Source organism: Scophthalmus maximus, chromosome 1 (assembly GCF_022379125.1).
Source record: "Scophthalmus maximus strain ysfricsl-2021 chromosome 1, ASM2237912v1, whole genome shotgun sequence".
NCBI classification, from domain to species: domain Eukaryota; kingdom Metazoa; phylum Chordata; class Actinopteri; order Pleuronectiformes; family Scophthalmidae; genus Scophthalmus; species Scophthalmus maximus.
The window spans coordinates 3,252,933-3,273,488 of NC_061515.1; the positions used below are offsets into that span (position 1 = coordinate 3,252,933).

General features: G+C 48.4%; 1 protein-coding gene across 2 annotated transcripts in view; it reads left to right on the forward strand.

The window, feature by feature from the left end:
- LOC118299900 (endoprotease bli-like) overlaps positions 1-20,556 on the forward strand; it is a 153,109-nt gene that overhangs the window by 79,432 nt on the left and 53,121 nt on the right. For both annotated transcript variants that reach the window (XM_035624009.2, XM_047335023.1), the window contains exons 7-12: positions 4,174-4,211; positions 4,957-5,036; positions 6,090-6,178; positions 8,640-8,812; positions 10,282-10,497; positions 11,142-11,245. In XM_035624009.2, coding sequence (XP_035479902.2) covers positions 4,174-4,211; positions 4,957-5,036; positions 6,090-6,178; positions 8,640-8,812; positions 10,282-10,497; positions 11,142-11,245 — 700 coding nt within the window. The remainder of the gene's footprint in view (positions 1-4,173; positions 4,212-4,956; positions 5,037-6,089; positions 6,179-8,639; positions 8,813-10,281; positions 10,498-11,141; positions 11,246-20,556) is intronic.

Here is a 20,556-nt window from a genome sequence, read left to right on the forward strand (position 1 = left end):
AGGTCCCATTGTGCACACACACACACGCGCACACACACACACACACACACACACACACACACACACTTCCTCTGCCACCTCTAGCTTCGACTGTGGGCCCGTCGCAGGGGGAGAGCTGCCCGCTGGGCAGACGGGGCAGCAGGGTGTGGTGAGGGGGGCGAAGGGGTGCCGCTTGAATACTAATGTCCCACTTTGGAAATCAACCTTTTCTCCATCCCCACGTCCCTCCTCGCATTCATCTCCCTTCAGTGTCCTCTCGTCCACCTCCTCCCGGAGCTGCAAGCACACCGCTGCCGCGGCACAGCGGCGCGCCGTGCGTATGACACACATCAAGCGCTGCCCCCCCCCCCCCGGCGCCGGGAAGAAGCGCCGCGCACGGAGCGGGACAAGGAGAAAGAACTTCTCGGGGGTGGCGAGGCTGGAAATGGGACGGCGGCATGGCGTTTCACCGGTGGTGCAAGGATTGTACATGGAAAATAAAAGGGGGGGGGGCGGCTGTTTTGACACGCACCGTTCACCAGACAGTGTGTTTTGACCTGAAGAATCCTTTCGCTCCGTCTGTTCTCTCCTTCCAGCTTGTCTCCTCTTCGTCTCCACTCCTACCCTGTCCTCCTTTCATCGCCATGCCAGGCTGTCCATCACCCACGCTCCCTCCCCGTCCTTCCATCCAACTTACCACCCTCTATCACTCATCCGTCGTCTCTCCATGATCTCCGTCTCTGTGCCGTTGACTTTTGAAACCCACGCACACACGCACACACACACACACCCTCGACAAAGCCAGCTAATTACAGGCAAGTGTCCACTTCAGCCCTTCTTAAATACCGAGCTGATTAATGAGACGGAGGTGTAGGGCCGGGAAGTCTCACCCTCGGCGGGTGGTGAAACACATCCCCTGTCTCCCTGCGTGTCTCTCTCCCACACACATGTACACCTTTCCTCTTCTTTTTCACACTTGCAAAACGCAAATTATCAGCCATGTGCAGCTTCATTACCGAAATATTGGTATCAGTGTTACACGGCTCTCCTCATCCCCCAATGCGCCGTAGCCTTTCTCCGACTAAACCTTTTCCAGACTCGGAGGCAGCCTGTTTTTTTGTTTTGTTTCTTTCTTTCTGTTGTACAGTAACTCCTCCTCCGGAGAGCCGAGCGGCGAGAGCCGGCCGCGCGGGGCCCCAGGTGTCGCGAGGGCCCCCTCTGAAGTAACGCCGGTTCATTTTTCTCCGAGGCGGCTCAGGCACGGCTCACCGTCGGCTCAAAATGGCCTCCGACACATCTCTGTGTCTGATGTGTGTGTGTGTGTGTGTGTGTGTGTGTGCGCGCGTGTGTGTGTGCGTGTATGTGTGTGTGTGTGTGTGTGTTTGACCCTGAGGACCGGCGAGAATGCTGCGGGAGCGGGGAGATAGAGTGCAGCTGCTGCCGCTGAATGCTGACACACATGCAGAGCAGAAGACGCGCGCACGAACACACACACACACACACGCACACACGCACACACACACACACGCACAATCACAATCTAGACTGGGTCAGCCCAGTTCAAAGCATTTGTATTCATGGGAGGTTTTGCATCGGCTGCACCACCTACAGTGTTCCATCTCACTGTGGGACGTGGCTTTTCTACTTTCACACTCAGAAGACCTTGGACTGTGTCGGAGTGTGTGTCTGCGGCTGTATTCATGGCAGTGTTGGCGCTCCCTGGGCGAACGCACCTGTATGTTTTATTTTTACTCAAAGTACTCAAAGGCGTTGCAGTATTTTGACGCTCAACTTGACCCTTGTGACCCAGCAGCTCGGGCCACACGCGCGCTCGCGCTGTGCACGTGCCAGTGACGGTCCGAACACTCTCCCGCTGCAGAGGAGCACGCGCGAGCACATTACGTGCACAACACCAGGCCTCTTCAATACGTTGGCAGGCGGAGATGTGACATTCCCAAGATCGACACGGAAAATGTTGCAAATCTTGATTCTAAACCTCTGAAAGGTGCCATGTGAGCGATTTTGCTATTCACAGCTGTGGCGAGTTGCGACTTCAGGATTACACTTCTATCCCTCGCTCCCTAAGAGCAGTCTCCACGGGCGTGCATAGTGGCGGCTATAGTATCACTCAACTGATCATTCGCATTGCTTCCTTTCGTTTCCCTTGAGATATCAGTAATCTATAAACACAGACAAAAGGAATGACGCAACTTTGTGATTGTTGATTAAAAAATATGTGAAATATGCTTCAAAACATATATTAAAGGGACAGTTCAGTGATTTTGAAGCGGGGTTGTATGAGTTACTTATGCGTGGTTCGCATGTTGCCTGATGGCGCTGGTGATCAGCGATGTCATTTAACGGAGTTTGGAGGCGTACAATTGAACAGATATTCTTTTTTAGGTAACAGATTAAAAATGTGGCGAAAAAGGTTGTTTTTCGTCGGTCCCCTCTGCTACAGTGGCACTGAGACTTACGCTACTTCCACTTCCCCTCCAAACTCTGTTAAACGACATCGCTGATCACCATCCTCATAAGGTTACATATTACCTGTGCATAAGTAACTCATGCAAACCCACTTCAAAATCACTCAACTGTCCCTTTAAAGTGGAGAGGTGCTGTGAAGGACGTCTGTAACCAATCGTCTTAGGATACAAGGATGTAGTCGAAGGGGCTGGGTGGAGCGTAATGGAGCAGGAAGATGGAGGCGTGGCCGGAGGGTTTGCTTTCGAGTCTCATGCTAGCCCTATTTTTTGCTTTTTGTTTTTGCTTCACTTGGCTTTCTGGTGGTGATTTCCAACAAACCCAATTGGCTGTGAAGAAGATCCGTACCTGAGAGAAACGGTGCGGCGGGCGCTGACTACATTTGCATAGGGACTCTAGTGGACCACATTGGGATCGAACTGGGTTAAAAATACACAGAGAAAAAACAGACTTGAGAAACAAATTAGCCGGGAAATACAAAAAAAAACAAAACAAAAGCAACAATCAACAGGAAATTGTCCGTTTGCGATGGAGGCCCGAGATCCCGCGGAAAGACCTGACGCCTTGTTGAGCAGGAAGAGGTGTGTGTCCAAAGAGGTGGACGAGGAGAGAACAAAGCATTAGTGGTTATGCAGAGGACGTCGCCGGGGGTTGACCTGGCGCGGCGTGGCACGGCGTGGCACGGCGTGGCACGGCGGGCTCCAACGAGGCTTCGCCCCGCCAGGGCTCCATCCTGCCCGAGTTCAACACAATCAGGCCTCGACAGTGGAACCGACTTCAGGTTACCATGACAACACGGAGGCACTGCCTGCATGGGACAAAGGCTGGCAGGTCCCGCGCGCGCGTGTGTGTGTGTCTGCGCGTGCGTGCGCGTGCGGGCGTGTGTGATTGATAGAGGGAGAGAGAGAGCGAGTGAGTGATGTGTGGCAGAGCAGGCTCGGCCCTCCTGGGGCCCTCATTCGTTTGTCTCTCGCTGAGACCACAGGAGCCCTGATGCAGCAGGCAGAGATGGAGGAGGAGGAGGAGGTGGTGGTGGTTGTTGGAGTAAGGGCAGGGGGGAAGATCAGGAGGGGGCGAACTGAAAGAAAGGCTGGGAGAGAGTTGCCGAGCGAGGGGAAAGAATAAGAAATGGAAAGTGTGGCAGAATAAATGGAAAATGAAAATTTGGGGAACTATAGACGTCGTTCTGTGCCCACTTGTTCGTTCACTCATCCGTCATCCGTGTGCAAAATGTCTTGTGGAGCAAAAGGCTGGATCTTGACAAAACTTGAGTTAAGAACTAGACCTAATTACGGTTTTGGCAAACTAATTACACCTATTAGCATGGCACTCAAAACCCCAAATTTGAATAACCTGTCCGCCACACACGAAGTTCAAGTGACACGAAGCGACAGTGCTACGGTGGTCGAAGGAAGAAAAGAAAAATGAAACTGCGAGTTCTTAGAAACATTAGAAATGAGGAACCGATCGCTGGGTTCCTCCTGCACACACCGAGATTCTTCTTTAACAGCTTATCCCCCACAGCAATCCCCATAGAACACGCTGCATGGACAGGGACAGTCTTCATTTAGCAGAAAACCGCCCCTGTAATATCTTCAACTGCCATATTGCGTTGCTATTGTGTGATGTTTCAATGTTTTCCATATAAGATGCTGAACTGAACTGATCAGTTACAGTGTTTGACAAGATTTTTTTAAACCTTCTTTTCAGGCTTGGATCACACAAACAAGGACCTGAGGAGGAACTTTGTAAGTAAACTCAAAATGTCTCGATATTTTCATTTCACGCCAAATCTCGTCAAAGCCGTGCCGTAAAAAATAAATAAACAGTCGTCTCAGGTGGATCTCGGGGGGATGGGGCCAATGGAGTCGCTGATTCAGTTGTCCCTGCACGGGATTCTTTTTCAGTCGCTTGGTATCACACGTGGAAGAAGAGGCAAATCTTTGTATTGACCTCCTCCTTAACTTCTCCATTACATTAAAAAAGCGTGGAACAATAAGTCTCATGTGATCATAAAGCTGCTTTATTCCGTTAGGCTGCTTTTCCGTTGGTCGACTCGGCCGCAAAGCATATGTGGAGTGGCAGCGTTTATAATCCTATAGGCAGTTGGAGGCACGCAGGCCAACTTGTACTTTGTCAGAGCAGATTGTCTGGCGTGGATAAGCCTGGATGGAGCGAGGGAGAGAGAGAGAGAGAGAGAGATACTTAATTGCTCTTGTTCAGTTTGCTGCCAAGGCATCCTCCCCCCATTACGCCTATATACACCAGCAAACGAGTCATTCAAACGTGTTCTCTTTTATGAGTCGACACACATAAACCACACGCCGCGCACAGAGACGGGCTTCTCCTCAGTGACAGCGAGTGCCGCCAGTCGGATGAAATATGACGACAGTCTGCCGTAATTCAGTTGCCGTGGTGCCGCTCAGCGTCTCGTTGGGAGAGTCACGTTGTTGTCACGCTCAGCGCCACGCTCGTGTTCTGTCCGTCTCACAGGAGGCCCTCGCCAGCGTCGACCTGTGTGCCTCACACGGTCCGTCCCGTGATCCCATGCCTGTCAGGGACGAGGAAAACAGGTAAATACTGGTTTCTTTTCTTTTCTTGGTAGACTTAATCCGTTGAGCCAAATGTAGAGCCTGTCCATTAACAGAAAAAAGGCAACAGTGCAAGGAATCGATTAAAGCTACAGTGTGTAATATTTATAAGAACTTATTCACAGAAATTTAATATACAGTCCATAACTATGCGTTCATATATGTATAATCACGACGTTTTTCCGTCAGCTGTGAATGAGTTAAATATAGTTTCTATGAGGTGGACCCGACCTCCGCGTGAGTCTCCATGTTTGCTTCGTCGTGTTGAATGCGGTTGTTGTAACAAAACGGTCCCGAATACGTCGCATTCCCGCATTCCCAAGTTTTCCAGCGCTTTCGGAGAAACCGGAAATGGAATCAGTGGTGCGCCACCATAAAGTGTCCCCTGTCGGTCGCTCGCTCGGTTGCGGTTTGCAAGAAAATTTGAAAAATTACACACTGGGGCTTTAAACACTGAACAGCCGTTAGTTCTTGTAAAAAGGAAACATTATTTTGAAATATCAATAAGTCATGATTCCAACCTCCATCTTGCTTGTCTGTCTTACTGTAAGTTATTTTATTCTGCCATACAAGAACAACGTTTATTCATCATTCATCATAACTGGATGCTATTATTTCCTTTTGTTGTGTTTCTTCTTAATGAGGAAATGCAAACAAACAAACAAACAAAATCAACTGAAAGAAGGTTTTACTCAACCAGAGGCGTCATAAGAGCGAGAAGCATATCCTGAAAAATGTAAAGCATCCAAGATGGCGGTTGTAGCTATTTCCCCATATCCCGCCCCGTCGAGCAGGAAACATATCAAGCACAATGTTGTGTCATGGTAAAATGTTGCCTCAGCAGTTGCACACGTCAGGTGTCATTGATGTTATTGGAATTCATTTTGCCAGGAATCTTGTATTTTGTCGGTGCCGATCTTCAATTGGTGATGCACAGGCTTAATTTGGGGACATGCAGCAACAACAAAAAAAAGAAAAGTAACTAATTTGTGTCTCAGTATGTGGCTAACGTCCTATATTCCCTCTTTGTTCCAGTCACGGCACCCGGTGTGCAGGGGAAGTTGCCATGGAGGCCAACAACTCCTACTGCGGTGTGGGCATCGCCTTCAACGCCAGGATTGGAGGTGAGGGAAGAACACAACTCCGCCTTATAGAGTCGGCGGGAGGCAGTGCATCGTGGGCGTGCTGCAGCGGCCAAGACTATGGCATGGCGTGCAGAATTCAAAATTCCATATAGAGCTCTTCCTTTCCAACGTCTGTATGTTTGTATTCTGAAACTAAATCTCTAACAAAAGTCTTCCAGGAGTCTTCATTGTAGCCGATGAGGAACATTTCCTTTGGGGGAAAAAAAAAAACAAAAACAAGGCTCAGAGATTACATCATGAGCCTCGTGCAGACATTGTGCATTTTTTGTGTGTGCATTGCCTCGGCCCTGCGTTCTGGAATCAAAGATTGTTTTATAGGTTTCACCGCCATGTGCCATGCAGCACAAAAATAACGAGGCGGTACGTGACACGCTTGAATAAGAAACTTCACCCGCGGCGAACGCCTCCAAATCAATCTCATACAGCATCCAAGCCCTCCGTCCGGTCGAACCCTGACATTTGACCCCCGGCTCTGTGACCCTTCACCCCTGAACCCCCCCCCCCCCCTCGTTTGTCAGCGGCTGACGAGAGCCTCTCGCACAATTGACAAAAACAGGCAAGGGAGAAAAGGAAGAAAAAGCACCGTTTGAGAAGCAAGACCATGCATCTCTTTCCACGGTTAGGTCTTAATTTCTCCTGGCCGAGTCTATTTTATCCCGACTCACAAACACAGTCTGGCACACGGGAGATGAAAGGGCAGGACCCGAATGAAAGATGCATGTTGAACTGCCGGGTGCTGTCGAGACCCGCGCTCGCTGTCTGACAATGAGCGATGACTGAGCTGAGTTCTTTTCTTTTTTCTTTTCTTTTCTTTTCCTTTTTTTAACCTCTGCGGCTGCTTTTTGCTTTGGAAATTTGCTCCAAAGTTTCCGGCGCTTGGTTGTGAAGGAGCCTCGTTGGATGTGTTGGACGGGGGGGGGGGGGGTTGTAAACATAAAATGTGAGGAATCGGGAGAAGGGAGGCGGATTAAGCCCCGTGAATCTGATCGATCCACCGCCAGAAGATTGCAGGAGACAGTTGGAGTTCACATGTTACTCTGTAACTAACTACCGTCCGTTTCTTTGGAGTGATCTTTCAAGTCTCCGCTGTGCAAAGTTACCTGAACCTTTGTTTCTGTCTTCCTTCTTCTCTACAACAGGAGTGCACTGACTAGATGTTTCACACGATGTAACGCAATCCACAGTTCCAGCCGTGTATTTTGTGCGTACTTGCATGTGGCTGGTGGGCGCCTTTCTTAACTGTGATAGCAGACTGAAGTCAGAGTGATGCCTTGCGGGGGGCCCTGGGGGCAAACAGAAGAAACAACACTACCCTCAGCTCATCTCGCCCTGAAGTTATTCCGTCGTCATCCACTGATGTCAAAAATACGACGTTGCATGTTAACCAATGGCCACTACTGCTACGGTCATGTTGATCTGAGATATGTCTACAGGAAAAAACTATCTAATATAACTGATGAGGCTGCTTCAACCATATGAAGATGTCCAAGCTCCTCAAGCGTCTCTAAAATCAAATTCACTTTTTAAATATATAATATGGTTTTATTTTTATTCAGTATGTTATTGATATTGATATAGGTTGATATACAGTTTCCACTTTATTTGAATTCATGTCATTCAATGCTTTGCATTGAAGAGTAAGATTTATAGGATGTGTCAAATTAGTCAAAAGGCGGACTGTCTTTGAAACAGACACTCAGTTGTGACTATGTGTACATGGACTCCAATAATCTGATTATTGATCTTATTCTAAATAAGATTATGACGTTTACATGATATGCCTATGAAATATCCCCATTCATATTCCTGTTTACATGTTACAGAGCATTGTCAGATTATGACTCAATATATCCACTACGCCATATGTCCGACATTCCCGGGACCATTTTGAAAGTATTGGCAACTGCTATATTTGTGACCATCCAAAAACCTCATAATTCAATTTCCCTTAAAACACGAAGCATAACTACGATTTGTCCATCACTCCAAAAATGTGCCTTTTTCTTAGCGCCAGCCAAACCTAGGGTATGCGTAGGTTCGGGATACTCCACATCTTCATTTATATTTGACCTAATTAAGAGTAAGGTAATAAAAAAATGCTGTTTTCATGACGGTGTCTTTTTCAGACGATTGTCTCAATTCTGGGTTAATATCGGAGTATTGCTGTCCATGTAAAAATAGTCAACGTTGAGAAGAAACTGTGAACAGTATAGTAATCATTTTGTGGAATTTCATTTTACAACCAATATGGGGCTTGGTTACTGCCGTCACTATGACATGCAATCTTATATGAAAAAAACAACAGTTAATTAATTACAACATTTTTATTTCAGCAACCAGCGATTGAGCAAATGCAGAAATGGCAAAAGCCTTGTGTGTGTGTCCCTGTGCTCTGATCTCTGTGACCTTTCCTCTCTTTTTCTTATTACGGCCCGTCCAGGTATCCGCCTGTTGAACGGCTCCGTCACCGACGCCATGGAGGCCACGGCTCTGACCTTCAACATCCACCTCATCGACATCTACGTCTGCAGCTGGGGCCCGCGGGACGACGGGGCCGAGCTGGACGGCCCGCACGTGCTGACAGAGCAGGCCCTGCGGCTGGGAACTCACGAGGCACGGCCGGGGGGGGGGGGGGGGGTTTTCCATCTTTCAAAGTTCACACTCCTGTCACACTCGGTCAAGACAGACTCACGTGCACATTCTGTCCTCGAACCTTACGAAAGGGGACGTCCACGCCGGGCGGCCCCATTATTTAGACGTCATTTCAGGGAAGGCGGCGCTGGAGCGGAGGCCCGTTATTGTGCGTGTGTCTTGTTTCCAGTGAATATATAAAGAACAGTGACGATTAGTTCTCTCAGTTGCAGCTTCTCTTCCTTTGTTTGCAAAACAGAAGATCCCAGAAGTCGTAATGATGAAGACGAGCAAGGGACAAAAATACAACTAAGGCAAAATCATATCATGAATTCATTCCTTGAGCGTGTACGCAGACCAAACAGCCCAAAGACTTCTGGGATCTTGTCTTTTGTTCTCCCTCTTTATTCGTCACTCTTTTTTCAGTGCAGTTAGGGATTTGAACTACACGTGACTCTGTGTCTAGAATCAATCAACAAAAGAAATGTCCGTCCCTTGGACATTTGTCTTTGTATTCCGTTGGCACGTCGCTTGCTTTTCTTTGCGAGGGAAATGCGGTGCACGCGTTGTCGCAGCGTGCGAGGGTTGGCGCTTGACCAGTGAGAGATGAGCACTCTGTGGGCCGGGAGGCGGCTTCAGACAATGTTGCGGCGAGAACAACAATCGCGGCCGTTTAATAAAAGAGGACACGGTTTTCATATGCACCGAGAGAGGGGGCAGTGGGCTCATATATACAGGAGGGGAATTCAGGCTCTTATTGATAAGACAATCTACAGTGCTGGTCATTGCTGTAAATTCAATGAGTTACATGGGAAGAGTTCAGGTAGTATTGTAGTATGCAATGGAGGATTGTGGGAAACTGAGGCCATAAGGAGGCGTGTGAAGCACATGACGAGTTTAAAAGTTGTTCTCCCACAAGCTTTCAAACGTATCCCGGATATCGTCTAAATTGAAAAAGAACTGTAATCGTACAAAAAGTCTTCTCCGTCCGTCTCCCGACTTTATAGGCCCATTTTTTTTTTTGCAATTGCACGAAGATGGTTTGGGTTTTTTGAGTTTCTAATTTCTTCTTTCCTCCCGTTGTTAATATTGATCTTTGGCTTAAGTTTCCTGGGTTATTTTGTCTGAGAGGTGAACTGAGAAGAAACCACCCACGACTCCAACTGTGCTGCATCTGCACGCTGATATAAACTACAGGTGTCGGCAAACACCTGAATTAATATTTTATCCTCAAACCACAGAGTTTCCCTTGGTCACCTTTCCCCAACAATGCCTCCTTCAAATGCTGTCAAATGACTCTTATAATTTTTTTTAAATATTAGATTAAATGTCAAATGTCTCATTATGTTCTATATGAAAGTTCTCTGCCGACTGCTGGGTGGAAATAGTCTTTATGAAATCCACTTCACGCTCGCTCTTTCCCGTCGACGTCCCTCTGTTTGTGTTTCCAGGGCCGGGGTGGAAAGGGCAGCGTCTTCGTGTGGGCGGCAGGTAACGGTGGAATGCAACACGACCACTGCGGTGCAGACGGTTATGTTAACTCCATCCACAGCGTTGCCATCGGCGCCGTCACTCAGACGGGGAAGCCCGCCTACTTCGGCGAGCCCTGCCCGGGGGTGATGGCCGTCACCCTGACGGGGGCAGGCGTGGGAGGCGCACTTCCTCTGGTTAGCGTGCGCACACCGCCTAACACATCCCACCATCTAAACAACAAGGTCTACCGTTAATGAGTGCATATATATGTGCGTGTGCGTGTGTGTGTGTGTGTGTGTGTGTGCGTGTGTGTGTGTGTTGCTCTTTGACTCCTGCGAGCTGGGAGAAGCCTGTTAAAGAGCAGCCACCTGTGTGATATTAATAGAGGGCTGCCAAATGACCTAGGTGACTGCTGGGCACGCGCACACACACACAAGCAAGCACCAGCAAACAAGTGTTAATTGGAGGTAAAGCACGGCTGTAGTGGCTGAGACTGTAAAAAAGCCGAGGTGTTGATGGCGGAAGTAACAGTGAAAAGCACGGGGGGGGGGGGGAAGAAAAAACGCAGCGGCAGCTCCGAGGCTGCAGAAAGGCCAAATTCTATCATCCAGATATTACCTTTGTCTGCCGGAATGCCTGCCCTTCTCCCCCTCGCACCGGGAGGTGGTCAGACCAGACACAGGTCGGGTTCTTTTGTTCCATTACCCTGACTGTAAAATTGTGTCAACGCGTTGTGACGACGGAGAGAAAAAATAGCAGGACTCGGATTTTCACTCTGCACGCCGCTGAGCACATCTCCGTTCTTGTGACGTGTGTGTGTGTTTGTGTGTGTGTCCAGGTTACCGTGACCGCCGTTGCCGACGGCTGCGTCACACACTTCCCGGGGACGTCCAGCGCCGCTCCGATCGCTGCAGGAATCCTGGCTCTTGTCTTAGAAGTGAAGTGAGTGTCTTACCTGACCAGCCTGCACCTCCTCCACACACACACACACACACACACACACACACACACACCACTGGTACCGCGGTATAACGGGTTACATTTCTCATGTAACCCGTGTGCCAGGTTGTAGCTACTGTCTCTTACACTGTATGACACGATAAACCCATTGCATGTATTCATCTGCATGGGAGAGCGATGTTGGAAGTCAAATTGTCCCGTCAGCGTGTCATCTTGAACTGCTAATATGTTCTGTAAATATCGGAATACTTCTTCTCATGTCTGTTTCGGGGGCACAGCACCATCTTCCTGTTCCCGCGCAGGAAAGCGCTTTCACTTTTGTGTCATTGGCACAGATTCTGTTGCCGACATCCGCGGTGCACAGTCAGTGTCAGTCACCGACTGTATCGGCCTAATGACGAGGCCACATCTGATGTTCCCTCTGGTCATGATGTTCGTTTTCTAATCAGAATCAGAATCAGAAATATTGTATTGATCCAGAAAGGGAAACGGGAATCGAATGTTCAGTTCATTAGTATTAGTATTAGTGTAGTTTGGCTTTTAACACCAAATTGCAAAATTGCTAAACTCTAGTGGGCCAGCATTGTCATCTTTGAGCATGTGTTGCTATCTCCATCTTTCCTTTCCAGGTCATCTGATCTCAGTATTCTCTTTGTGAACCTATTAACCGATCGCCTTGTGTGTTTAATGTCCGAAAAAGTAACCACGAAAAATGCCACTCATCCGTTTAATTCTCCGCGAACCCGAGGTGACGTTTCCAAATAGCTCGAGACCTGACGAGAGAGTCAATGTGTTGTACTTTTCTCTCTGTTGTCTGATCAGTTACTCCGAGTTGCACATATATTTCCGCGCTTAAAGAGAAATGAAAACCCTGTCGCCCGCCTCTCTGAGCTCTCCCAACATGTTCCCCTTCCCTGTACTCTTTATGCCCCCCCCCCCCCCCACACACACACACACACACACACACACACCTTTTCTTCCTCGCTCTGTCTGTCTAAATCTACACATATGCCCCCATTGCTCTTTTCCTATTTTTTCTCTCCTCTGCCTCCTTTGTCATCGCCTGCCACTTCCCGAGCCCCCCCGTTTTTTCTCCCTTCCTCGTCCCTCTCAACTCGCCAGCTGTCGGCGTGGCCCCGGGCCTGGTGTTTTGTGGCGGTATCGGCGGCGTCCCCGCCTCCTCCGCGTTATGGATGGCGCTCGCGGCCGGCTTTACTGCTCCAGCTGTCGTGCCGCGGCGTCTCGGCCTCAGCCGCTCGGCTGTAAAATGGAGCGCGGGTCCCCCGGGCGAGGCGACTCCCGGGACATTACTGTTAAAGGCTTTGTCGTGACCCGCTGCTGCCGACTAAACTATATATCACCTCGCGCGCTCCGATCGGCAGCATTCCGCTCACGTCTTTATGGAGCTGGCGTCTCTCTCGCTCTCTCTCTCTCTCTCTCTCCGTCTGTGCGTCTTCCCGGGTCTCTCTCTCTCTCTCTCTCCCTCTTTGTCTGTTTCTCACACTTGTTCATTCTGTGTCTCACTCCTTCTCCACACATTTCACACAAACCAGCCCCAGCGCAAACCTGGAGGGTTTTTATTTTCCTCTTCCCTCTGATCCCCGTTCGTCGGATAACAATCCGCCTCATCTTGAGCATCCGCCAGCACCGAAAGCGTTTGCATATGCAGACACGAGGGCGAACATTTCTGCACACGCTGTTGGTAGCGTTTCCAGAATCGCCCGTTTGTTCTGTGTCTCCAAAAAAGATCGAACATTTAAGACTTCAGCGCGTCAGAACCGATGTGGAATCTCAGCCGCGTTAAAAGCAGTGGTTTTCATCCTGGGGGTCGGGACACACCGCCGGGGGGGGGGTCCCGGGATTAATTTGTGGGATTATCAGATGATTAAAGGGAAGAGAACAACAACAACAAAAATTCTTTATGTTTTTGTTTACTATCCTCAGTTTCTTTTCTGTAGTTCTGAAAAAAATTAATAATTACCTCCACTGGCCTCAAAATAACCATCAACTCAATCAATTAGAAAGAAGAAGGGAAAAAAACAACAATCTTCGCTGCTCACGATATCAAAGCGAGGACTGTGGTCTGTGACACGGGGGGGCCACAGAAGACAACGCCTCATTGTGTGTTTGGAATCACGGCGTTCTCTGTGTGTTTACCTCCATGTTTCTGAACGCTCTCTCGTTCCTTTTGGTCTTAAACATCCCAACAATCACTGACCTCAGTTATCTCCTGACGCTGCTGGCGAAAAAACAGTTTTCTGCACCATTTTTTTCGATTGGCTTCTATTTAGGGTACGAGTTGATATTTTGTCGCTGTTAAATGAATCAACACAATCAGTTTTAAACTGCACGCGTTGACCTCCGGAGATGTCGAGTCGAGTTCTTTGCGAGCACAAATGATTTCACATCAACGCCGTCTGCACTTTTCAATATTTCTATAATTTTGCCGTATTGGGTAAAAGCAGGCAACACACAAAGACTGCAATACATTATGCTTAAAGGGTTTATACGCACTCCACCATAAATAAAATATATAGTATTCATGTATAATAACTGTAACATGCAGAAATGTTGTGCAAGGATTCATACACACACATACACACACACGTGCACCCTCACAGTAGAACTTAAGTTATGCCATCGAAGGCAACTGTACGGTCAGATATGTGCTCGATAACATGCCAACTATTAGTTATTAAGCATTCTGACACCAGCTCAAAGCCTCTTAGACTTTCCACTCTGGGTCTTGACAACGAAGGTCTCGAATTGGCACAATGTCGTCGCAGAAAGGAAGTCGCAGCGTTAATGTCGGGCACATGTGGAGGGCAAGACGAGGGCACGCAGCAAAGGTCTGTGGTCGGAATGGAATCGGGGAATACACGGAATGCCCCTTAACCACTGTAATGTGAAGGTCTTCCGCCGGCAGCAGGTGAAATTACAACACACGGGGCGGATACAGAAGAGCAGGGGGGGTTGTAAATGGGCGCGCGTGTGTGTTGATGTGTAGGTTACCAGAGTGGCCTCCAGCGTGTTGGAGCTCTAACAGTGTCGGCGTGTCACTATCCGTCTGTCTCCCGGACGGCGTGTTGGCCTGTCCGTCACTGCGCGCCTCCGATCCGTCTCCATCCATCCGCCCGTGACGGCTGTCCGGCAAAGCATCGGGGCAGAATCAATTCTTCACTCATCCGGTCTGACAGTCTCTCCGTCTGCGAATGTTTGTTCACTTCATCACGATGTCAGCCTCTCGTGTCACTTTGCGTTTCACGTTTTTTTTTCCCCAAATCCATCCGCCGGCCGCGTCCGTCCACTTTCTCAAAGAAGGGAGCTGCACATTTGATTTTATCCCCCCCCCCCCACCGGGTGGGGAGGTGGGTCGTCTCCTCCGTCACCCCAGTCACTCCTGACGGTGATCGGATGAACTGGATTGGAGCCAGTTCTTTCATTCAATCGCAGCAGCAGTGAAAATGTGTAAATCGTTGAGCCTCATTGAACCTGTTGAGTCGGTTGAGACATTTACTGATTTAGTGAGTAGACGTCAGAATTATTTACCTCCTGTGCTCCATGTTAACTCCATGTATCGAGTGATAATGGACCACTTGCATTATTAGAAATATTAAAAACATGACAGCTTTAACAGTGGTTTATACTTGGAACTCATAAAGACTGAGAGCACTGTACATCAAAACAATCTGGCTGCTGTTAGGCAGTTTCTCTATCTTAACAGTTGTTTTCTGCACCTATTTAAAAATGTTTCCTCGGACAATTTTTCCTTTGGCTTCTATCAGGGTGTCAGTTAATATTTGGTCGCTGTTAACGGAATCAACTCAATCAGTTCTAAACAGCGCGTGTTTACCTCCTGAAAGTCCGAAGATGTCTAGTTCCTTGCCAGCACAAATGACAATATTTCACATCAACACCATCTGCACTTTTTAAATATTTCAATATTTTTGCTGTAACGGGTGAAAGCAGGCAACACGCAACGGCCGCAATACCTGCATACGCTAACAAGTGCAATACATTACGTTTAAAGGCCGTGTACGTACTCAACATGACAACGTACAACAAATGTAACATGCACAAATATTGTGCACACACACACACACACAAATGGTAGAAATGTGACACACGTGCACCCTCAGGCACACAGAAAGTTAAACACTGAAATACAGACATCTACAAACTGCCCATGGTCTCAGTCATGCACACACGCACCCCCGTGTGTGTGTGGGGTTGTGCATGTGCGTTAGACGCGTGTGTGCGTTAGGCGTGTGTGTGTATGTGTGTGTGTGTCTGTGTCTGTGTGTGTGTGTGCGCGCGTTTGTGTGTAGCGGGGTGCACGCGCTCATTAGGTGCAGAAATCAGGGCCACGCTGGTGGAGTGTATTTAAAGAAGATTGCAGGCATGCAGTTATTGGACTTGGCCTAATTGATAAACCCATTAGTTACACTTGTTCAGATAACATGGAAGGAATCGCAGTCCGCTCACATTCGCTTCCAAATGGGTTCACTTAGGCTTAGAGTGCAGCACATTAAGAGGAGATTACAGAGCGATGTGCGGCCTCTAACCAGTCCACGCCTCGCTACTGGGAGATTAATAGAGACAAACTAAGGACAGAGATGACGGGAACATTGGACTCTGGCGCTGCACAGGGCGGACACACTCTGGATGTGATTGGTCGTACAGCAGTGGGTGTCGTGTCTGTCTATATATATATATATATACATATATATATATATATATATATATATATACGTGTTGTTGCATATGACACAATTGGTGATTGGCCTATTCATGTGTATGCAGTATGTGTACTTTAGGTGCTTCTGTGTGTGTGTGTGTGTGTGTGTGTGTGTGTGTGTCTTTGTGCTGCTCTGTAACCTTGTGTGTTAGATTCAAACCGAAGCTGCGATGTGGCCTCGGCAGAAGCTCTTGATGGGAGGTGTCCAAGCTGAAGACGCGGTTGCCTGCGATGAGACGGTGGGGTCTAAACTGCTGCGCGTCCTGTACCGACGCATCTTGCCCCGCTTGTCTAACAAGCTCGGCCGTAATTGATATATCCTCCGGTTACTGTTAAAAAGACAAAGAAACGGAGAGGAAATCTGAACGTGCTCGGCATCGGTAACGCAAATCAGAATGAATATAAATGCCTGAATCTCTTCTGGCTGCAAGATATGTTCCCGACACGTGATGGGCTGAAGCCTATTAATTCATTTTTGAGGTGAACAAAAGCAGTTAACAGAGTTGAATTGGAGCTTTTCAGGTCAATAAATTGCAAATAACGTTTCTTTCATTTTGTATTAGAATCATTTTCGTCAATGTGGTAAAAAAAGGCTGCAGTGCCAGGGTTGTATCTGAATCTATCAGGGTTGTTTCTAGTATTTTAATTAATCATAGGTGTGTTTTGGGCAATAACGTGCAATTAACCAACCATACAGTACCGTCCCTTATTCCCTTTTCAAGCCAGGTGCACTTGCATGTTGGTGGATTTGCCATTATTCGAGGTGGATTTGCCAGGTAGTAAGAGAGAACGCTACAACATTAGATGTGTATGTAATATTATAAATATGTATGAAATTTAATGCCATTGCACTCAGTAAGTACTGGTACGACTAATTTAACACTTGCGAATGTGCATAGAGACATCAATGTACAAGATAAGAAATTGACATATGCAAAAAAAAAAGCAACTATAATACGTCATAATGTGAATAAAGAATCATTTTTAAATTCTTGACAAAGGTCACCTTATAAAAGCTCTTGATAAAAGCTTTGATGAATCACACAATAAATATCAACTCGACCGACTGACTTTTCGGAAAAATCAATTCGTTGTGACATATCTTCGCCTGTCTCAGCATGAGCCAACATACAGTGGCGGTACGGAGAACGATGTGGCTCGCTCTCCCTTACAGAATTTCATTTTTTCGACGGTTGTTTACGAAATACGAGCGTCGAGTGTGATGCTCCTAAACGGCCGCGAGCTGACAGTGTTTCCCTCCGGGGTCCTGATCCGTCACCGTCTTTCGTCACCCTTCCATCCTTCTGTCCCCCACGATTGCCCGTCTCCACGCTCTCCCTCCCCTGGGCTGAACACTTTGTCCTTGCGCTCGCCGTCTCCTCCTCCTCGTCCATGTCGTCCTCCTCCTCCTCCTCCTCCTCCTCCTCGTCCACGTCCTACTCCTCCTCCTCCTCGTCCTCCTCGTCCTCCTCCTCCTCCTCGTCCTCCTCATCCTCCTCGTCCTCCTCGTCCACGTCGTCGTCCTCCTCCTCCTCCTCGTCCACGTCGTCTTCCTCCTCCTCATCCTCATCGTCCTCTTCCTCCTCCTCCTCCTCGTCCTCCTCGTCCACCTCCTCCTCCTCGTCCTCCTCCTCGTCCTCCTCCTCGTCCTCCTCCTCGTCCTCCTCATCCTCGTCGTCCTCTTCCTCCTCCTCCTCCTCGTCCTCGTCCTCCTCGTCCACGTCGTCCTCCTCCTCCTCGTCCTCCTCTTCCTCCTCCTCCTCCTCCTCGTCCTCCTCCTCCTCCCCCTCCTCCCCCTCGTCCTCCTCCTCCTCCTCCTCCTCCTCCTCGTCCACGTCGTCCTCCTCCACCTCCTCCTCCTCCTCCTCGTCCTCCTCATCCTCGTCCTCCTCATCCTCGTCGTCCTCTTCCTCCTCCTCCTCCTCCTCCTCCTCCCCCTCGTTATCCTCCTCTTCCTCCTCCTCCTCCTCGTCCTCCTCCTCCTCCTCCCCCTCGTTGTCCTCCTCTTCCTCCTCCTCATCCTCGTCCTCCTCATCCTCGTTGTCCTCTTCCTCCTCCTCCTCCTCCTCCTCCTCCCCCTCGTTGTCCTCCTCTTCCTCCTCCTCCTCCTCGTCCTCCTCCTCATCTTCCTCCTCGTCCTCCTCGTCCTCCTCCTCGTCCTCGTCCTCCTCCGTCCTCCTCCTCCTCGTCCTCCTCCTCCCCCTCCTCCTCCTCCTCGTCCTCCTCCTCCTCCTCCTCCTCCTCCTCCTCCTCCTCCTCCTCCTCCCCCTCGTCGTCCTCCTCCTCCTCCTCTTCCTCCTCCTCCTCCTCCTCCTCATCCTCCTCGTCCTCGTCCTCCTTCTCCTCCCTGGCTGGTGCCCAGTGTGAGTGATGAATTATTCGCGGGCCATGCTCTGAGGGCCCAGGGCTGCTCATTCCTGCACACAGAGGACTCTCATTGATCCGGCCCGTGGTTCAACTTAATTGGAAACCCAGTTACACCAGCTACAGACATACTCCCACACACACACACACACACACAAACATGCGATCCATACGTGTATAGGGGCGTGGATATTACAAATGCGAACATAATTACACAACACTCACACAGAGACACACGCGGTCCCCATTTTCATTAACGTGTTCCAGCGTTTACATCTGCCCCACTATCAGCTCATGTATGTTTCATGATTGAGCATTGCTCATTCACTGCCGTACATAACAGCATTGTACACAAGTACAGTCCCACGGCTACTGTATAGTACACGTACAAATACACACGCGCACACACTCCAACTTAAATCTCAGAAAAGACCTCACACACACACACACACAACTCTCTTTATAGTCACTAAGCTTGCATTCTAAGCAGCACTAAAGAGGAGTAACAGTCCACAGTGGGGCAATATGGAGGCCCAGGGTTATCGATTGGACTGAGACACTGACTATCATACAGCTAATAGATTACATCAGACACATCGGAGCGGCCCAGTCAATGAGGCCTGATCCTATTAACTGGGGATTTGTAAACAGTTGTCTGCTCACTGTGACGGCTGCTGCGCTGCTTTGTGAGCCTTGGCGAGCGGATGAGGGCGGTAAGACGCCGGCGGAGGCTCATGTACTGTTGCCCTCTGGCCCTGCGGCACAGGTGTGTGTGTGTGTGTGTGTGTGTGTGTGTGTAACATGTGTGTGTGGTGTCAGTTCCCTCGCCTGCTCATCGTGTCGTGGTTTATCCTTCAGACAGAGACGACCGCAGGAGGACATCTTTGGAGACATTTCAGCTTAAGGGGTCATTGAGAGCATCAGTCCGTTTTGTTGCAAGCGCCGTGATCGGAGGATTACGACGCGTTCAACTCTCGCCTCTGAATTCACACACGTTGCTCCAGTGTCCCAGGAAACCGAGACAGTGTGCGACAGTCAGCCAGGATGCACAAGACCCTGGAGCTGAAGCTACTTAATAATGGAATTCAGCCATCACTCATTGCCGCTTTTCCTACCGTGACGTGACAAGCAGAGACAAAAGCTTGATGGTACAAATATATATCCCAGGTAAACTACGGCTAATTGTCTACGTAGCGATGGAGCTAACTTGCGACCCCCTGGGGTTTGGAGTTGGTCGCCATCTTCTGCCAGTAATAATAGTTGATCGAGTTTTTGGGGTTGCACATGGTGACAATGAAAATTGTGTATTATTTGACCATGTAGTGTATAAAGTATATGTTTTGATGTTACCGGGTTGATGGAATTGCATTTTCAGTGCATTACAAAACAAAAAGGGCAATCAACTCCACATTGAAATTGATCTTCAAGACATTTTTTTTTTACATCTATGTATTTTACTTTAAAGGCTACTTAGTGTTTGACGAGAGCAGATGGCGTCAAGCAAAGTTTGGCACCAGAGAAGTTTAACACAAAAAAATACCGACAACAGGCGTCTATGAAATATAGATGTGGCTTTTTAAAAATAATAAAAGCAGATTTATTTAAAAGATTCCGCCAATAGTAAACAAGAGATTGTCTTCAAGCTCATATTCTTCAACTTGATTCCGTGACTAGAGTCCTGGAGCTTTTCTTGCTTTTTTAAAAAACACATGCTTTAGCAATAATGTGAAAGGAACAGCTCAGTTCATCTTAAGTCCATTACAGCGAGAGCAATACTTCTGCAGTAGACGTCGGTGGTGGCTGTTTTTTTCGGATTCAATTTTTCGGCCTCAACCTTTTCCACGTCCGTTCGTCGTCTGTGTGGCGAAACCTTTATTGGATTTTATGGTATTCTATGGTAATTTCTTCTATTTTATTCTATTCCATTGCACTGCATTTTATTTCTTTTTTTTGAATTTGAGCACAGTAGTACAGTACAAAGATTTCACTGCGCATCCTGTATGAGTATGTGACAAATCAAAACCTTTGAATCTTGATTCTAGGAGTTAGAAAACACCAAAACGCTGAAGGAGATCGAGAGGGATAGACGTAGATCTCGGTTTCTCAGCCTACAGTGTGTCTTCTTTTTCAAGAGCAAAACGACTTTTTCCCCAAAATATATACAGTAGATCTGTGTCGCTCGGAGAGTTAA